This window comes from Diadema antillarum, unplaced genomic scaffold (genome assembly GCF_040938485.1).
Source record: "Diadema antillarum isolate AM-2024a unplaced genomic scaffold, OU_Dant_1.0 seq00000890_RagTag, whole genome shotgun sequence".
NCBI classification, from domain to species: Eukaryota; Metazoa; Echinodermata; class Echinoidea; order Diadematoida; family Diadematidae; genus Diadema; species Diadema antillarum.
This window is the reverse complement of record NW_027271754.1, coordinates 24,667-45,661: the sequence shown is the minus strand read 5'-3', so window position 1 is coordinate 45,661 and position 20,995 is coordinate 24,667. Positions and strand designations below refer to the sequence as shown.

The 20,995-nt window shown below is 37.7% G+C and overlaps 1 protein-coding gene across 1 annotated transcript; it reads right to left on the bottom strand.

Annotated features, from left to right (window-relative positions):
• Window positions 1-1,265: 1,265 nt before the first annotated feature.
• Window positions 1,266-20,409, bottom strand: LOC139740911 (STE20-related kinase adapter protein alpha-like). The gene is made up of 10 exons (XM_071651496.1): window positions 20,307-20,409; window positions 16,261-16,321; window positions 10,707-10,825; window positions 8,414-8,522; window positions 7,747-7,870; window positions 6,657-6,831; window positions 5,558-5,662; window positions 4,113-4,330; window positions 2,491-2,651; window positions 1,266-1,348 (listed from the first exon to the last, which is right to left on the bottom strand). The coding sequence occupies exons 2-10, from the start codon at window positions 16,316-16,318 to the stop codon at window positions 1,266-1,268; spliced, it is 1,152 nt and encodes a 383-aa protein (XP_071507597.1). The 5' UTR covers window positions 16,319-16,321; window positions 20,307-20,409.
• Between the last annotated feature and the right edge of the window lie 586 nt (window positions 20,410-20,995).

Below are 20,995 nucleotides of genomic sequence, written 5' to 3'. Positions count from 1 at the left end.
GATTCAAAGTCGGTGCAGCAGTAGGTAACCTATCCCCTGCAAGACTCTCAAATGCTGCAGACATTGCACATGACCAATCAGATTCCCATGGAGAATGGGTTAAATTCCTGTAAATTGAATGAGCTGTGGCATACCATAATTTATTCTTACTCAAGTAGATGGACATGAGAGCAGCCCTATGCTAGTCTCTACAATACACAGACACAAAACACATTTTGACTGGTCCTTTCCAGTATATGTTTGTATACCAGGATCAACAAGGAAACGTTCTATCATTCATCATAATTTTACGTTTTACTGAGCCAATCAGGGTATGATACAGTCGTAGGTGTACATATTCAATAGAATTTACTGTAGAACCAGAAAATTTCACTTGCATGAAATTTTTGTGAATTTTGTAAGGAGCAAAGATTCACAAAATTAAAATGCATGCAAAAGTTCTTGCCTACATTATACATGCATTGATTGCCAATGGCAATTTGCAAAAATTTAATGCCGCAAAAAAGGCTGTCAACTCCAATTAGCAAAAATTTCATGCCACGAACATTTCTGGTTTTATGGCAGTCTTATTACATTTATCTACAACATGCTTTTTGAACATTTCTTTCATACTCACAATATATTTCAAACATGAAAATGGATGGAACAAGAAGTGCACTAATTCCTGATGACTGCTTCAGGATAGGGTTCACAAACGTTTTGAAAATCTTTGAGGATAAAGGGTTATAGTGCAAGTCAGTGACCTTTAATAATCATCAGTTGCAAGTTTAACTTTGCAGGTTCAAGTTTGCTGGTGTCCTCGTCTCTGCACAGTGGCCAGACGAGGACATCAAGTGATAGGTATCTCTTCAGGGTAGAATGGCACAGTTCTGTATCAAACTGATGCTACCTTACGAATGAACCTCCTAAATGCTAATTTCAGGATACTGGGTTAGTGACATCATCAGCATCAGACTATATTTTTAGACAATGAATGTCCATGACACAAGGAAATGGGCAATTCGTCGGCAATCTCATACATCACAGAGTAACCTACACAATCCGTGCAAATGGCGTCATCTTCTGAAGACTGAACATCAGTACCCTGCATAAGGGAAGATGGTCTGGTAAAATCCCAGGTCAATGTTTCATCTTTCCTCAGCGGAGCTTGGTTCCCTTAGGAAATCAAGGGACACAGTGCATGCAGTCTCGATGTGGTACACACAGTTTTGTGCACTGTCCACGATAATGACATGATATTGTCCTGCAGGATTGCACTTAAAACCTCAGTCAAATGTCCAAGGATCCACCATGTCAAGAGCCTCAAGTCTTTGGACAGCATCTGCTATGTTCCCAACTTCAGAGTTGTCTGAACATACAAAAAAAGAGCGATAGATATCAAATTATTTGATGCTCTCTTACAAGTCTATCAAAATTTCAATTCAATATTAAAGTTGTGGGAAACATTCATACACACATAGACAATGATTGTGGTAATGCAAGGACAATAATAGGGAGCTTTAGATTTTAGACGCACGGACATTCACAGGGAAAAAACATGTTCTGAGCGTGCGCAGAAACGAGCGTCAAGTCGATCTATTTATAGCTTGCGTCGCCAGAGTTTTTCACTACGCGTACTGGGCTATTTTTACGTCCGCACAGTTTGCAACGTAGAGAACTACTTCATGCAGTGATCATATGCGGGCGCGATTTTATTTTTTATACGTTGCATCCCAGCGTAATCTAAAGCTATTTTTCAACGTGACGTCCAGAGCACTCGTCGTCTCAAACGTCCACGCATCAAACTCTAAAGCTCCCTAATAACAGAAGGCAAACTGCCTCGACAAAATTAAGATATAATCATTGATACAAGGGGGAAATGCATATATATATATATTCGAGTTGAAAATGTGTCACATATTTGTTACAGAGAATGATTTCTATGTCAAAATTCAAGAATTATTTCATTACCATTTTCACACACATGTACAGCTGTGCATTAAACATTTCTGCAGTTTGGATATATGATTTCATGTGTTTCATCAAATAAAAGGCAGTCATGAAACCTATTTCCAAATGGAAAGTTTGTATCGTATCAAAATTATCCTTGGAATGATAGAATGAGATACCCCACAGTGATACACCATGGAGCCCTGTGAGTAATCCAAGTTCACTTTTGCCAGTTTACAAGAGGACATCAGAATTCATAATTTCTATACACAGGAAACAAAATCCAGATGACTTTCTTTAACAAATTGTAATTGTATCTCTATTTCCTGTGAAGAAAGACCCGTAAAACAAAACAAAGTAAATAAGAGCATGCAGCACAGATACAAATTACGAACACTGTCGATTTCTGCCCTTGAAAGTTGTCCAAGTGGTGGTGTTAAATTTGGCTGTGTGTGTGTTTTTTTTTAAGTAAGATGTAATGTAATTATAAAGAGAAATGGAATGTTTAAGAGTCACACACAACATCTGAAGTACCTGTAATACAACTTATTTTGTGATGACCTGTATGATGCTGCACTGTAAACTTACTCTGCTCATCCACCTTGCCTTCGGTCAGTTGGGACAGTGGGTGGACAGCTTGCAGCAGGGGACTGAGGACTTCGCTGGACAACTTGCGGGCCTGCTTCAAAAATGGGTGACCAAGCAGCTGATGGGCACTGGGCCTGCATTTAAAAAAAGAAAGTGATAATGAAACAAAAATAAATTGAGCCACACTCCGTCGCTCTAGAACTTCACATTGGCCTTTTACATGTGCTGACATATAGGCAATTCCACACTGCAAGGATCACTGTTGTGCAATGGCCTCTTTCAGTTTTCACTTTAGTTTGTTTTCATATTTCTAAAAAAAGAAACAATACTTTGTGGTAACACAAAATACATAGCACGGACAAAACACAACTCACAAAGATATATAGTAAACATTGTGCATCAATGGTCATTATGCTGATATTGCAGATGCAAAAGAGCAGAAGAAGAGAGAAACATGGAGGAAACCTACAAAAAGCTAAGGTTCTGTACAAATTGCAGGTTTCCAAGGAATGTAACTTCTTAGAATGATGGAGGTTGACATTATGGAGCTTAAAAGTGATTTGAAACCGACAAAAAAAAAAGAAAAAAAAAAAGACCCCCAGATTTCAAATACAAAAAACAAACAAACTTTCTTCTGTTTCCATCAAATCTCTTTGACCTGCCTACCCACCCCTAATGTAATCAGGTTATGTGCATGCTTTTGTCGAGAATAGACATAGAGCTTAAAATTAAATACTTGGCCCATGCGACCTAGTACATGCTGCATGTTATTTGAAATACAATGTATAAAGATGCACATGAGAAATTCGACCACTAACCTCTTATCATCAGCATACAACATATTATGCTTTTAAAGGGATGGTTTAGTTTTGATTGAGATGGGGCTTCAGGTTTCCAACTTTTTTGTGAGATAATGAAAAACATCTTAGGAAATATAAAAGAGCATACAATTCTTAGCGGGATTCAATTTTTATTTGGTGAAAATTGATTTTGAAAAGGCTGTGATATCCAAAAAACAAATAGGTCTTAATAAAAGGTGGCACCCACCGTTTACTAGGACCACTTTGCTTTACATTGTTTTTGGATATCTCAGCCATTTCAAAAACCAATTTTTATCAAATAAACTCTGAATTTCTCTTAGCATTGTATCCTCTTTAATATTATATAAAAAGTTGTTTCCTGAATCTGAATCTACCGTCTCAAAAGCTATGCCATCCCTTGTTAACCTTATATTTCCATTGGAAACTATTGGTCCTGAACTATTAAAGGAATGCAGTGCATGGAATATGATAGGTATCTTCATATCATATTCCTCATTGATGATGGATGACCAAAAGAAGACAATACATGTACATGTCTTTGATATGACACAAACATCATCAATTCAAATTCTCAGTTCACAATGTGACCTTGACCTTACTTAATTGATTCTCAGTCCAATGAGATGACAGCAGAACATTTGTTGCTGCTGTTTGTTCTTGTGTTTGTTTCAATGTAGTTTTACTGTGTTTTGTTGTTTGTTTTGTGTAGGCTTAACAGCAACACCAGCACTCACTGTTTATATCAATCAAAGAAATGACTAGCTTGTACCACACCTTTCACTGGGCTCCCTCCTGAGGCAAACTTCGATGAAATCATGAAAGTGGGATGAGAACCGCCTCTCATAAGGGTTGGGGATGTTGGCCAACCCCCTGCTGCCCCCAATGCCACTGTCCACTCTCCCCTCCTCTGGCTGGGCTGTGTTCTCATCTTCGCATAGTGTGGAGCTGTCCAGCAGTTTGGGTGTGGTGCCATTTATTTTTTCCAGCAGCATCTTGAGAGTAATGCATTAAATAATGTGTACAGGTTAGTAGTTCATATGCAGCAATGGCTTGGAAATGAGCACTAGCTGTTGGTTTATGCCAGGATTATCAAACTTTTGTAACAGCTCATGATGATGAGAAAGTTTGCCCTCCTATCCTCTTAACAAGGTTCAAATAGAATACTAAATTTACATGTAATCTCCAGTAACCATGAGGGACTAACATGAATCGGACTCCTAATCAAATCCCCATTTTTTTTTAATAACTGACCAAGCAGTATGTAGAATACAAACTGAATGGGGGTGGTTGCTTTGACAAAATAAAGCTGAAAACATGAGATATACTTACAACAGCTTACTATAAACCACAGCTCCGATGCATAAAACTGTTAAACAAGAAACATCCTTGGCATGAAACTTTCACGAATAGCCAACCACCTAAAAATTAGGGATACACTACATTGTGTGGACTAAAACTTTTGCAAATCTTGGCCTCCTCGTGAAATTAGTGAGTTTCATACAAGCAAATATTTCTGGTTTTACAATAGTCACAGTAGCCTTGAAGTTGATCAATGAAATATAGTACATGCCACATACTCTGATGATACTTTTAGTTTCTTGTTCTTTATTTCTTTTCTTTTACTCCCTACTCAATCACAAATTTGAGACAGAGTTCACACTCACTATCTCATACATATAGTCTTCCACAGCTTCGACGACCACGGACCATCGATCATGCAAATACCTGTGCATGCACTTTGCCATTAAAACCAACAGTGCTGATAAAACACATGATCCATAGGCCTACTGTACACACAGTGCATTTTGCAGAGTTTTTATTTTTGTGAGTTTCACAAGACAAGCGATATTTGCGAGATATTGCATCTCACAACTCAAATGCATTGTACATCATATCCAAAGTGGGAAAATGCAAAGTGTTTTTGTTTTTGTTTTGTTTTTTTTTTTTTTTTTGGGGGGGGGGAGACATAATAGTCATTTCTCATTCTGTCAATACATTTCTTGATTGCCAATTCCACCACTTGTAAGGACACTCACAACATATACGGCACATGCAGTAACTTGCAGGTCAGGACAATCAACCACTGTGCAGATTCAGTGGAGCAACATAAAGAGGGCTGGTCTAGTTCTCTCTCTCTCTTCATTCAATATGTAGCTCAATGCCAGCACTTCACACAACCAGTAAATGCACAAAAACATGAATTCTACGTCAATGTTTACCTTCATCGGCACCATGTCTGAGAAAGGAACACATCCATTGGCTAGCTCACAGGCTGCTATTCCTACACTATAAATGTCAGATTTGGCATCATATCCCAGGAGATTCTGGGTAAGGAATGGAAAGAGGGTATGATGTCAAAGAAGAGTTCATCCTAGAATAATTAACACACACAAACACACACAAACACACACAAACACACATATAAAATCACTTTTATGGAATAGAAGGGAATGAAAGTAACCTTGACACAGCCTTTTTGGCTACTTTACCCCCCCCCCCCCCCAAAAAAAAAAAAAAAAAAAAAATGCTAGGGTAAGGTATGTACTCCTCAGTAGATATATAATGCGATTTCATTCATTTGACACTTCAAACAAAGTAAATTGTATCGATTTATGAGTTGTTTATGTGGCACATAAAGAAACAATAAATGCTTGTAACTAAGTGAAAGCAGGAAAGACTGCATAATGTTCTCTCTTAAGGACCAGGCAATGAGGATTACATGCATTGCCCAGGGGCACAAACCATTGCTACCAAGGGACTTGAACCAGGGACCTCATGACTGATAGTCCCTGGTCATATCCACTGAGCCATGACAGCTCCTTCTCATCAAAAATATTTCCTTTCTGAGTCAACTATGGTGTACCACAAATTCCCCTCCTATTGTAGATTGCTGTATTACTTAATGGGTGTTCTATATCATTATTTCAAATTACATTCAATAACAAATTTGGCAGTATACATGTGGTCTTTGTGAAAGTGAAAATTTTAACATCGATCTTTCTCTTTATCAGTTACAGCAAAAATCTAGATGAAAGAATTGCCATACTGATCTAACATATGCAACATATGGTTGAAAAGAAATATGAAGTGACATTATAGAAACTTATGTTACTACTACAGAATGACATTTATCATTTGATTTTTAAGTTTGTCTTGATCTGACACTTGTGAAGTCTAGCACCATCATCACACATTATGGCTAATGCTTCGGCAAGGGATGACGAAAAGTGCCGAGACAGCAGGAAAACAAGCCAAACTAAAATTGACTCTGTCACCAAACAGAAGTAAGAAGTGTGGACATAGAATTGCACTGCTCACCTGTTCCAAGACCTCTGGAGCCAGCCAGGGCAGATTTCTCACAGTGTTAGTGGATGGAAAATCAAAGACTGCCTTGAGGCGCTTGCCATCCTCAATCATGCTGATGGCAGTTCGCAACCCAGAAAGGTGGATACCACCAGACCTTGTGAGCAAGATGTGACTGGCTTTAATACTCCTGCAAGTCAAAGAAGAAATGGGATATTTAGTATTAATGGTGGAATTACATCAATGTAGAGTTACTACATAAAACAGGATATGGATTTACACAATTGAACAAATCCTACGTATAAATCAATAAAAACTGCTTTAGCACACACTTTTAATACAACATGGATATTATAACAATTACACTCTAACAGACATAAAGAGAGAGAGAAAGAGAGAGAGAGAGAGACAGTGAGCGACAGAGGAGAAAAATATTTGAGGATATCAAATAGTAAAACGGTCAATTTACTCTTTCCACTGATCCTGGCAGTATAAATAAATGAAGTCAAATTTCACAGTGGAAAATGGCCTTTATTAACATTTGCTGATCATTCCAATCCAGTCTAAGGATAAACCACACCATGGAGCTATATAGATACTTTAAGTTAGATGAAAAATAATCTCATCATAATTTACAAATATGACAATCATGAGAGATGTTTTCATCAAATGAGGCAAGCATTAGACAAGATTTCACATAAACTACAATGTGCCAAGAGTATATTGTTAGCAAGATCAGCTTCAACTACAGAAGATTTCACACTGATTCACCAATTTAAGAAGCTTAGGATTACTGACTGATACGTAGCTACACATAAAATTTGAGGGGTCATAACTATCATCAGCACATGGAAGACTTCTATTTCAGATGAAGATATACCACAAACATATTCTGCTATGCGTATCTATGCTCTACAGGTTTTCACACTATCTTCATCTTTATCAAACAATTCCTCCTTCCCCACCTGCTAACCTTTTATGTTTTGCAGCTCTATGCTTCTTGCGTGTAATTCACACCCCTCCCTCTTTGAACAATGAGCATACACCAATGACTTGAAACTGAGTAGTTTGATGTGTGCAATTCTGCCAAGAAATCTTACTGTACCTGTGGATGAAGCCCATTTTATGTATGTAGTCAATGGCCAGAACAACATCCCTCATGATCTGGGCTATTACATTCTCCTTTAGACCATCAGGACAGTTTCTGTCCAGTAAGTCTCTGACTGAACCTGCAAGAAGAATTAGAAAGAAGACAGGATTAATTGACTATGGTATTCATGGGAACAAAACAAGAACAAACAAACAAAATCATACAAGCTGACAAACACAGAGCACAATGCATGTCAAAAATGCCCTTCATCCAACCAACATTTACTACTATATTGTGAAATTTGAAACATATTTCTCTTAGACTGTGGTATGAGGAACAATGAGGTTTACTGACAAATATACAACTATAAATACGTGAAAGGTATTCTCAACCATGGCAACTTTACACACCGATATGATTGCAAAAGTGCACAGCTAAGTACTAGTAAAATATAACCTGTGAGGGGATACCACTCTAGATATTGCTTATTCGCTTATAGAGTTACGAACTCACACTTAGTAAGGAAATCATAATACATAGCTTATTTTCTCATACACGTGTACAAGAGGGCACCTTCTGCTCTACTAAGAACAAATTGTTCCCTGAAGAAGAAGAAGAGGAAGAAGAAGAAGAAGAAGAAGAAGAGGGATAAAAGAAAAGGAATGAGGTACAAGTGACTTACCATGCTCCATGAGAGGCATGACTACCCAGAGTTCGTTACAATGGACAAATGATGTATGGAACGACATGATGTGTTCGTGCTGCATCAGCTTGGAGAACTGACATGCTTGCTGTATGGAAATGAACAATTGGTTACAGTAAGAAATAGGAGCAACATCAGGGATACAATGTAAGAGCCTAAATTAGGGTGAGGTGGGGGTGGGGTCAACCTTGATGATACCACTTATGCCCCAATCAGAACCACATGTACCCTTTGCCTAGCCACTAATAAGGGTGGTTCCAGGTAAATTTTACTAAATATGTGATTAGAAGAAAATGAGACACAGCCAAGTTTTTCTTAGGGGCTCTGCTGGATCCAAAGATCTTACACTATGAAGTACCCAATCAGTCAGCCACTGGCACTCCCATTGCCATGAATTAAAGTCTTGCCTAAAGGCTCCTATGGGAATACTTATCATTTGAAAAAAAAAAAATGTATCACATGCCCTACAAGCAATCTCTAAAACAGTGACCACGTATTTGAAAGAAGATCCACATCAAAGAGCAATCACAATAAAAGAATGAAGGCATTAAAGGTAGGGGATACCTTTTACAGACCTCCCAAAATGCAGCAAAACATTGAATATGAACCTCAGGGGATTTATTTAGGCCACTGCTGAGAAATTTGGAAGTCAACAGTTATCTACAATTTGAATAATGCACAAAACTCAACTACTCAGTAGTTCTGTGTGTCAGCCACACTTAAGCCTTTTTGTTGCAGTCTTCTGTATTTTTTATCTATAAACACAAATCTAAAAGTAAAAGAGCTGATGTAATAGCATATAGAGTGTGTGGCAAGAATGTATATAAAATGTTTGTAAGTTTTGATGAACTTTCTTCACAAAATATACATGATGGACACACATACAGTGCATGGGTCTGCAAAGGTAGCCTAGTAATGTACTGGAATTTACAGTGAGCCCCGAAAAAAATTCAATTCAAAATCTAACGGTCAATAAAAATGTACTAAATGTTACCTTCCACTTTCAATACTTTATGGAGTTTCTAAAATGATACTCTCTTCAACATACCACTGTATTTATACAACTCTTCACTTAAGGCATGCAAATGGGATTCCCTACCTTTAAGGGTAATAAAGATTGCATGAAGGGCAATGTTGTATATAAAATGAGAAAGTACAATAAACCAACAGAAATAGCATACACATTTACAAAATTACATTTCTCTAATTTAAACTCCTGTTTTACACACACACAAAAAAGGAACTATTTTAATAATCGGCAAAGCATGAAAAAAAAAGGGTTTTGAACAGAAGGGAAACATGGGTTGGTAGAGTTAAAAAAAATGAGTTATCATTTTTCTAACATGTCTCAAAACTATGGGGGAAAATAACAGATACTTTACACTTGTACTTCAATGAGTAAATGTGAATAATGGCTGTAAGAGTCATCAAGCAGGGTAAAAAGAGTGGACAAATATATTCAGCAATAAGGGGAGGGAATGATTTTTTTTTTTATCTACATAAATATCACACTTATGAAGTATACACTGTACATAATCTTGGATGGAGGAAAGGCTGAACAAACATCCCATTTTCATCTCTTTGCAGAGAATGAGTGGAAATCGGTCAATCAACAGAAGTGTGATTCTCATCAGTTTCTGCTATGCAGTGCACTGAAAATATGTCTAAGACTACATTCTGCACCCAAGTAACATCACGCATGAATCTAGTGTGAAAAGATCTGTGATTAAGTTTCTGTTTATCACAGAGAAAAACTGAAAGGAATCTTTTAGATTGAGAAGGACTGTCTCAAAATTGACAGAGATTAGAATGCAAAAGCACAAAATAGGATCAGGTAGCATATACATGTCCCTCTTTGTACAACCTGTAATATCTTTTTATTTAAAACCATGTGCAACCTACAAGCTTTCTTGAAACAATTAGACATGACACTTAAAGTTTGATATCATGCACAAAGATTCAATTTCTGTAAAAAAAGGAGACTTGAGATTTTGCCATGACAACACAGACTACAACACCCTGCTATAGATGATCGTTTTATTTGGTACAGAATGACATGGTCATCTGCTACTGCCATATCAAACCTTGGGATCAGCTTCAGAGTATTTAATTCTACAGCCATGTATGACTGCATTAGTGTGTTCTCTCTATCAGTCTCTGTGTGAAGAAGTTTTATGTCATTGGACTGTCTACAGTAACCTAGTGGGTCTAGTCATGGGTTTCGTCATCCTGTGCCTCAAGGTTCAAATCATTACAAAGCGAAGACACTCACATTTAGCCCCACAAAGCCATCTGTCATCTTCTCAAGGTTTATTCTTCTTATTGCCACGAGGTCTCCAGAAGGCCCATGCCTAGCAATATGTACCACAGCATTGCCTTCAAAATTGCGACCTGTTTGATCACACAGACAAAAAAAAAAAAAGAAAAAAAAAGGGAGGAAACCTCAATACAACATATTGAATCAACAGGAAATACAGTGCAGACCTGCTGCAAGTGTCACAGAAACCTAAATGGATGTCATGATAAAGACTGCACTAAATGCTGAATAAATGAGTATGGTCAATAGCACAATCAGGGTATGCAATTGTGTAACAGGGCAAAAATGAAAAAACTTGGTGAAAATGCTTTTTTTGTTGTTTGTTGTAGCTGAGTGTTCAAATTTTCATTTCATGTAAAGAAAGAGTCAAAATTTTGCATTAAACTGTGCATAAATTAGCATTTAAATTAGGGGTGTCGAATTACATTGAAATGACTAATATATTGGAAAAATTCATTTAAAAAAAGGAGAATGTTTTTTTCATCTGATATTGCTGTTAGATATTCCTGATAAATATCCCTTTCATTCACCACCAGCACATAGCCGTGACATATCACAAAATATGAATGAATTTCATATTTTCACTTCTCGAAATGGTGATCAATTTTGTAGGCATTATTTTGAATTCAAATAAAACCACTTTTACATATTTTATCATATTTCACTTTTGCCAAAGAGTGAAGAGGCGAAACTTTCAGGAATAGGTAACAGACATATAGTGGCCATTATTACAAATTTTTATGAAATTAGGGCTGGTACTTTGGAAGATATTATATTTTTCATCAAAAAATTATCTGTACAGTTTGACCTTGAATGTGCGCACAGTGTTTGGATCAATTCTCATATTTGTAAACACAGATAGAAGAATGAATGTGAGATTTATGATGACTTGAGTTGATATCCAAGCTGTGACACTCAAACAATGACATATTAAGCCAAAATACTATGTTTTTGCTTATGATATCCTTAAAAATTGAACAAGCATTGAAATATGAGCACTGAACACTTATCATATGACCTTCATGCAGTATAACATGGGCGTGTATCACACTTTTTTATGCCCAGCAATTTGTAAAAATATAAAAAAATAAGTTCCTATTGCTCAAATTTGCTAAAATTTTCACACAATAGATTTCTGCATGTGTACAATTCATGGTTAAAAAAACAAGGATATTCAATTAGGGGAAACGATTCTTTAAAGTAGTCAAATTAGGATATACCTCACTGAAAATACTGAAAAACAGCTGCACTTATTTTACTCAGCATTTGAAAATGGCTCAAAACTCAAAACTGGCTGAACATTTATTGGCAAACAGCGCACCATATTGTAGTGTGTCTTCAGTACTTTCAGGAAAAGCAGAAAAATAAGCTGTTTCTCCATGTATAGCTGTACAGCATGGGTTTAAAGGTCACAATGTCACAAAAATAAGCCAGCATTACACTCCTACCAGGATGGCACTTCAGACCTTATAACTTTCTCCAGCTGAAAGAACCACTGTTTTTTATTGCATGCAAGCAATGCCAGGAAAAAATCCATTAATTTGATACCAAACACATAGGGGTAGACTTAAAATATGGACCTCAAATCTTGATTTTACGTAAGTTGTAAAACGCTTTTTTTTGACGCATTACGTGGGTTTTGAGGGACTTTTTGGTAATTAATCTTTAATAATTAGATTACTTCTGAGACATACATCACTTGATGTCATTGGTTTGAATGAGACATTTTGTGATTCCATGATTGATGATTCTGAATTGCATATCGATGATTATGTCCTATTACGTAGAGACCGTACAAGACATGGTGGCGGTGTGGCTGTATATATTTCCAAAAGATTCAACTATAAAATAAGAGACGATTTGAATTCATCTACTTTAGAATGCCTTTGGTTTGAATTGCATTATCCAAATAAGCCTTCCATCCTTGTAGGGGAATTTTACAGACCTCCGAATTCTCACGTCGATTTCTTTGACGAATTAGACAGGACTTTGGACTGTGCTCTCTCGGAACATATGAGTTGTATTATATTAGGTGATTTCAATTGTAATTATATGCCACACCAATATGATGTGAATGCCGAAAAAGTTATGTTTTATACAAATATGTACGGACTAAGTCAGTTAATTGATACTGCCACAAGAGTTACAAATACTGCTTCTACTTTAATTGATTTGATATTTGTATCAGACAAAGAACTTTACAGTGAATGGGGAATATTTGAGACTAGCATTAGCGATCATTATTTGGTATATGCTATTCGGGACTTCAGTGCAAAGATCCATAAAAAATCTGAATGTGCGGAATTTCGCTCATTCAAAAATCTTAATGAGGAGGAATTTTATAGTGATTTGAGAAGCGCTCCGTGGCAGGTCATAAAAGATATAGACGACGTTGATGATGCGTGGGATATGTGGTTGACTCTTTTCAATGATGTTATCAACAAGCACATACCTTTGCGCAAAAAGCGGATAAGAAAACATGCATGTCCATGGATATCTGATGAGATTGTTAAGCTCATGACGGAACGTGATAAAGTTCTCAAAGCTGCTAAATCTAACAATAGTGATGATCTTTGGAGTACCTATAAATATCTAAAAAACAAAGTTACTCATCTCATGAGAATAAGAAAAAAACAGTATAACACTGACCAAATTTTACAAAATCGTAACAACAGTAAGAAAATGTGGAAGAGCTTGAGGGAACTTACGCCTAAATCATCACCCATTTCTCCCAATACCATAAAGGTTGATGATGCAGAAGTATCGGACAACGCAAGTATTGCTGAAGCATTCAACAATTTTTTCATATCTAATGCTACTAAAATTACAAAAGACCTGCAGAGGAATACTCCGCAAATGATATTTGATGAGGACAAAGGCTTTGTTCCATCTCATTCTCAATTTAATTTAAGTATGATAACGAGAGATTTTGTATTGAGACAGATCGAGCTTCTTGGCATAGATAAAGCAACCGGAGAAGATCACATCGGCTGCAAACTTTTAAAGATGACAAAGAATGTTATTGCAGAATCTCTTTGCGATATTATCAACAAGTCCCTGTCTACGGGAGTTGTTCCACGTGAATGGAAAAAGGCTCGGGTAGTACCGATATTTAAAGCGGGAGATATTTCTTCGTTGAATAACTACCGCCCCATCTCAATCTTACCAACAGTGAGTAAAATTATCGAAAGGGCCGTACATCAACAACTGAGCGAATTCATGAATGCGAATGATTTACTACACCCTAATCAATCTGGTTTTAGACCATTTCATTCCACATCAACTGCTCTTGCAAAACTTGTGAATCAGTGGTCTTTGAATATAGATAATAATCAAATTTCTGGAGTTGCCTTCATAGATCTTCGGAAGGCATTTGACACTGTAGATCATGACCTACTTTTACATAAATTAAAGTGTATAGGGTGTAGTAAGACGACTGTAGATTGGTTTAAATCCTATTTAAGTGACAGACAGCAAGTGACGCAATTCAAAGGAGCCAAGTCCCACCCTTCAACTATTAAATTGGGTGTACCTCAAGGGTCAATTCTTGGTCCCCTTTTATTTTCAATATATGTCAACAGTCTACCCGAGTGTACTTCAGAAGGTGTTATAGATATGTACGCTGACGATACGACCCTCACTGTCAGTGCTAATGACGCAACAGTTTTAGAAGAAAAGATAACTGTTGCACTAAATAAAGTAATGGGGTGGATTAAGAAAAATCGGCTCGTCCTTAACACTGACAAAACTTCTGTCATGATTATCGGCTCCCGTGCTAATCTCGGGAAAATTGAAAATTTCAGTATTTCATTAGATGGTAGTCGGATTAAAAGAGTTCAGTTCACTAAATGTTTAGGTGTTTTAATAGATGAAGAACTGAAATGGTCTAAACAAATCGAAAATGTATGTAAACGTACCCAAAAAAGTGTCTGCATGATAAAGAGAGCGAAGGCCTTTTTGCCCCAACAATCCCTAAAATTACTTTATAATTGTCTAGTGTTACCACAATTTGATTACTGTTCTGTTGTTTGGTCAAACAGATTTCAATACCATACAACTAAGCTAGAAAAAATTCAAAAGAGGGCAGCAAGAATAATTTTGGACAAAACATATGACACACCGTCGGCTGATTTATTCAAAAGTCTTAAATGGATGACACTAGACAAACGTTTTGATTTCAGCCGCGTTATGATGATATATAAATGCGTCCATAACTTAGCACCTTCGTACCTTCAGGTGCACTTAGTTAAGCCTAGTGATGTGCACGAACATCATACAAGGCTAATAGACAGTGGAAATCTATGTGTGCCAAGATTTCGCTCTGATTGTCACAAGTGCAGCCCAATCGTATCCTCTGTACTTGAATGGAACAGGCTAGATCATTCAATTAGATCAGCTTCTTCCATATATTCATTTAAGAGATTGTTTAAGCAAATTTGCTATTTGTAAGTAACACACGAAATTCATTCTGGGCTTTATCATTCCTGTATAATAGCGTTTTTAATTGGTATTTCGGCATTCTGGTGAACTCTTGCTGTGGCATGTACTTTTTATGTTACTTTGCAATGTACAGTATGCTGGTATGTATCTACACTGTATTATGTCATCTTCTGTATATACGTTTTGCTATTTAATGTACATATGTTCATCAATATTATTCAGGGCTCCATGGAAGACCACTATTTATTGGTGAATGGACTACCCTGACAAAAGATTAGAAATAAATAAATAAATAAAATAAATAAATAAAATAAAAAAATAAAAATAAATAAAAAAATAAAAATAATTAACAGTAAATGAGAAGAAATTAGCTATTGTCTTACCACATGTGATTACTGATGTCTTAGCATGCTGCATGTGAATTTTTAAGTCAGTTGGTGCATTCTTTTAGAAGTTACAATTTTTTAAAGTGAGAAAGTCATGATTGCATACCCTGATTGTGCTTATCACCGTATATATTCAAAACAAGTCACAAAAGAATTACAAGTTGTATTGATTGGTGTGTCTATTTCACACTGATGAGAGTATCACCAGGGTTAAAACACATCCACACACACATCCACACACACAAAGTTTCATGTCCATAGTACACCAAGAGGGTCCAAGAGATTGTTGTATTTTCAACCTTACAGAACATTCAAGCAATCAAAGATTTCTGACTAGCACTATTCATCAAATTTTCTGTGCACTCCTCTCTTGATTTGATCTCAACTTATCATTGTACTTTATAGGGTAATCAACCAAGTTTGCTTTGTATGTCTTTTATAGCTCAGAGGTGAAAGTTCTTGATGATACAGTTTGGCTATGTCAATGAAAATAAAAAGGTCCAAATTTACATTCATAGCCATATATGTTGTCTCTGTACATGTAGATGTCAAATATCACCAAAGTCTATGTATTATTCTTCAGTCCCATCAAAATGAACTTATTATTGTATCATCATGCTGAGTTGACTGGAATGGTTTCTACTGGTTCAACATTCATTCAACATTTCAACATGAGTACAAACCTATTAGAGTTAGGAGAGTGTAATGCCTAGAATCCCCCTCAAACTTCTGATCAGTCATTTTCTGCAGTGGTGTATAGAAAAGAAACAGGAAGATTGATAAACACTAATCAAAATGAAGTAACACAAATTATCATCTCAGGAAGCTTTGTATCTTTATAAAATGCTTGCAATATCTGGCCACATTGCTTGGTGCATGCTAAGACTGGATTTCCATTGATAATGTATAACACTCTGCGCTCATCATGATTAACAAGTTTGATTAATGTGCATGCACCACTCTGCAGCAAACTCTGAAAGACACACAACAAATGGAAGAAGAATAATCATATTAAGAGATAATGCCATTAATGCAAGCTGCCCATAATTTGACCAAAATGCCGCTCAAAATTTGACCGCCCGTCACAACATGTAGAAACCTACACATGCCCTTGCGCATGGTTAGACCTTGCAGGGAAGGCCAAACCTTATTTATGTGCAAGCTTTTTAAAAGTGGTTGTAAACAAACAGAACAGCATACCACAGGTACCCAGAGGATGTTGCTTCCCACATGACGGCAATCAGTTTGGAACTTCTCTGTATCTACACAGTATTGGCAAAGAATCTGACTTCTTGTAAACACCCATTAATCAAATTGGGACCCTTAAAGCTAGATAGGATTCTTTCTTTCTGAGGCAAGGTCCCGGGCCGGGGCAGGCCGGTGCAGTCTGGATCTGGATCTGGATGTGTAGGATGCAGGGCCCTATTTGGGTATTGGGCATAATGCATCTGATGAGAGAGGGCGCAGGGATAGTTAGAAAGTTCGATAGGTGGCCTTTTTGAATGAGTCTATGATCAGCTGATGATGGCGAGTTGATAGTGGCGTCACTCAGCCTCTCAGGTGGTTCCACTCGACGGTAGATGGGAAGAATGAGTTCCTGAATTGTTCTGTTTGTGCTCTTAGTCTGATATGGTTAACCGCACCAGCGACCCCAATATATACTAGTTACAGCGCCCTGCACCGGGGCTATTACATGGTTAAAGCACTTAGTGCATTAGTTATTTAATTAACTATTGATAAATTGTCACTTGTCTATCTAATGTTTAACGTTATAACATCTAATCAATGGTAAATTTATAGCAGTTTGTAAATTGCTTGGCACAAATACATCATATAGATTTTATAGGTTGAACGAAATTTTGAGTTGGGAGAGCAGGCACCAACCCCCTTGGGCCCTAACCACTTTGAAGAAGAGGGTGCTTTTGAGGTTCCTTGATCTTCTTTCTATGGAGATGCAATTCAGTCAGCTTGTATGTGACAGTCAAAGCCATCATCTCTAAGTTAAAGGTATTAGCTCACATTTGCAAACCCACAAAAATCAAAACTGCATAAAACAGGTCCAATATGATTTCAAGTGCAAGTTATAACAGTAACATACCTCACCTGTTGCTCTTTGTCTATACCATTCGATAAAAGAGAGGAAATCATCGTTTTAAAGGTAGGGAATCCCATTTGCACGCCTTAAATGAAGAGTTGTATAAATACAGTGGTATGTTGAAGAGAGTATCATATTAGAAACTCCCATAAAGTATTGAAAGTGGAAGGTAACATTTAGTACATTTTATCGACCGTTAGATTTTGAATTGAATTGTTTTCGGGGCTCACCGTAAATTCCAGTACATTACTAGGCTACCTTTGCAGACCCATGTACTGCATGTGTGTCCATCATGTATATTTTGTGAAGAAAGTTCATCAACACTTACTAACATTTCTATATACATTCTTGCCACGCACTCTATATGTTATTACATCAGCTCTTGTACTTTTAGATTTGTGTTTATAGATCACAAATACAGAAGAATGCAACAAAAAGGCTTAAGTGTGGCTGACACACAGAACTACTGAGAAGTTGAGTTTTGTGCATTATTCAAATTTTAGATAACTGCTGACTTCCAAATTTCTAAGCAGTGGCCTAAGCAAGTCCCCTGAGGTTCATATTTAATGTTTTGCTGCATTTTGGGAGGTCTGTAAAAGGTATCCCCTACCTTTAAAATCAATTTTCAAACCGGGTCAACCCGACCCAAAATCGAATTACAAGTGCGGGCTAGCTACGTACATGTAACTTTAATACACATGTATCGCATGCATGTAGTACGTACGTGGACCAGAGCTAGTGAGCGTAGTGTACATACGCATGAATACGGTGTATTTTCATTTATTTTTATGAAAGTATGGACTAATTGGAACGAAATTTTGCACAGGTGTTACTGCAATCATACCCAAACTCCATGCTAACTATGAGACCAATTGCTGCAGAGTGCAGGTTTACAAATGTAGGCTAGTATGGTTGGGTGTTCATAATACCGGACACCTAACGTTTTTCTATCAATAGAAACGTGAAAAATCTCAACAATTTGCCTGAAATTTTACTCACGTGTGGAAAAAATACTCCGGATTCACAAGCGCGCACTGAAAATGCGATCTGAGGTACGCGCTTTTAGATGGCGGCTTCGAACGCGTGGGGTGTCATTTTTTCCGCACTCAGTTGCCCTGCTCATTTCTACCGACCACCCTGACAATATGCATAAAGGGCACTTAAATGCATTTTTTCGACAGGCCGCTGTTTTTTTCTAGACGTCATTTTTTCCCCAATAATATTTGAATATATTTTGAATCCTTCGATATTACTTTTGAAGGACTGTTTGATGAATTTGACTTGATTTTCATTAGGAAACCTTTCATCGTAATTGAAATAAATTAGATAAGTCGGTTTGTTTTTTTCACATTCATTTCTCGTTTCTGCATCAACTCGTACGGTCGTAGCGGGCGACAAAATGTTTGTCATGTGTATGTGTAACGTGTGTGCACGATCGTACAAGCGGCGGTGACAATTTTGCGGTCAAAATCGTCAAATTTATTATGGAAGGATACTCTACATCTAACAATGAGTCAGCAAAGGTAGGCCTACAAATTGTAGTTATATGTACACTGTGTAGTTATACACGATAAATCTTATTCGATTTTGCTAAAGTTCGGTAATTTAGAGGGAATACTTATTTGTTTTCGCCACATTTTTACTCGGTAGCGTAGCCCAGTGAAGAATCGAACATCGTTGCGCGTAGTTCCATGCGTACATTTTCTGTCTGTACGCGCAATGCCATTATAATGCGCGGTCGGTCGTTATGGACCCGGTCGGTGGGTTGAACACCTACCATACCTTTATTTAATGTTAGAGTTTAGACACAACTTTTTTTGCCCAGCGCGAATTAGGTATGGTACACATGCGGTGAGCTGGGTCACCCTCATCCTGTGCTAATTACTCAATCTACAATTAAAAAACAAACAAACACAACAAACAAAAGACACACACAAAAAAACACTGTAACATCGAAAATGACCCCAACCAACCCCGGGACGCGTTTTTTTTTAAGACGGCACAGATTGGGGCATGGCGCGTGTTAAACCTATGGGAAAAACGTTGGGTTAGGGTTTTTGGTTATGGTTAGGGTTAGGGTTAGGGTTGGGGTTAGGGTTAGGGTTAGGGTTAGGGTTAGGGTTTGATGGTTAGGGTTAGGATTAGGATTAGGGTTAGGTTTAGGGATAGGGTCCCCGATAGATTTTTAGTTTCCCCAATCTGTGCCGTCTAAAAAAAACACGCCCCCGGGACGCGTGTTTTTTTTAGACGGCGCAGATTGGGGACCCTAAAAATCTATTGGGGACCCTATCCCTAAACCTAACCCTAATCCTAACCCTATTACCCTAACCCTAACCCCAACCCTAACCCTAAACCCTAACCAAAAACCCTAACCCAACGTTTTTCCCATAGGTTTAACACGCGCCATGCCCCAATCTGTGCCGTCCCCCGCCATTAGATACCGGTACTAGTCCCATGTATCGTATTGTGTGTTAGTATAGTGTGCTCAATCGACAACAATCCACTCCAGTCCTTCGTAAACCTGGCTTAAGTTAGATATTAGTGGAGGAGTCCTTCCTTTTCTGTCACATAAAAAAATAATGCAGCATTCCAACGTACGATTTCCTATAACGTTATGTAAATATCAATACTCACAATGCAAAAGCTGCTCAGGATCTTCAAAGACTCGGATGAGGTTTGTTATCGTATTTCGTGGAATTGTACACAAACACGTCGATCGATACCTAATCGGTGAGGGTGCGATAGCGGATGATCGACTTCGGTGCTTCCCCTCCACTCGACTCGGTGATTGTGTGTGCGTGCTGTTGTTACATGTACTAGCAAAATACGTGTATTCAGGGAGGTGAGACCTCTCACCTCCCTGGTGTCACTGGCGTAGCCAGGGGGGGGGGGGGGGGGGGGGGGCGATGGGGGCGGTCGCCCCCCCCCCCTAAGATTTGGACCGGGGATTTGGGAGGCGGAAAAAAAAAATGCGTGTATACTGTATGCATGCACATGAAGCGGGTCTCCTTTGCAACCTTTCATCAAATAAGATATTTTTTTTGAATATTTTCACTCAAAGTGTGCACCAGATCGTTGAATTTCAATTCAAAATATGCAAAATCTCTCGTGCTTGGGAGGGGGTATCCCCCTCCCAAACCCTCCCCCTCTGTGCCTCTTTCCCTAGCTTAGTACACTTTTTAGATTTACAAAAAAAATATGAATAATTCTGAGTGCACAAGACTTATCACATACCTTCCAAAAACTCAAGGTTCCCTCATGTATAAGAGGAATTTCCCCTTTTAATCGACCCTTTCCTCCCTCAGTCCCCTCCCCCCATCAGT

Bases quoted from the DNA above. Each gene is read 5' to 3' on its own strand.
- LOC139740911 (XM_071651496.1), bottom strand. From the start codon at position 16,318: ATGACTGATCAGAAGTTTGAGGGGGATTCTAGGCATTACACTCTCCTA. The intron at 2,652-4,112 runs GTGTGGTACAAG...TTTTAAATGCAG, and splicing joins AGGAGGGAGCCCAGTGAAAG to GCCCAGTGCCCATCAGCTGC. The intron at 1,349-2,490 runs GTCATCACAAAA...TTGTATGTTCAG, and splicing joins TACAGTGCAGCATCATACAG to ACAACTCTGAAGTTGGGAAC.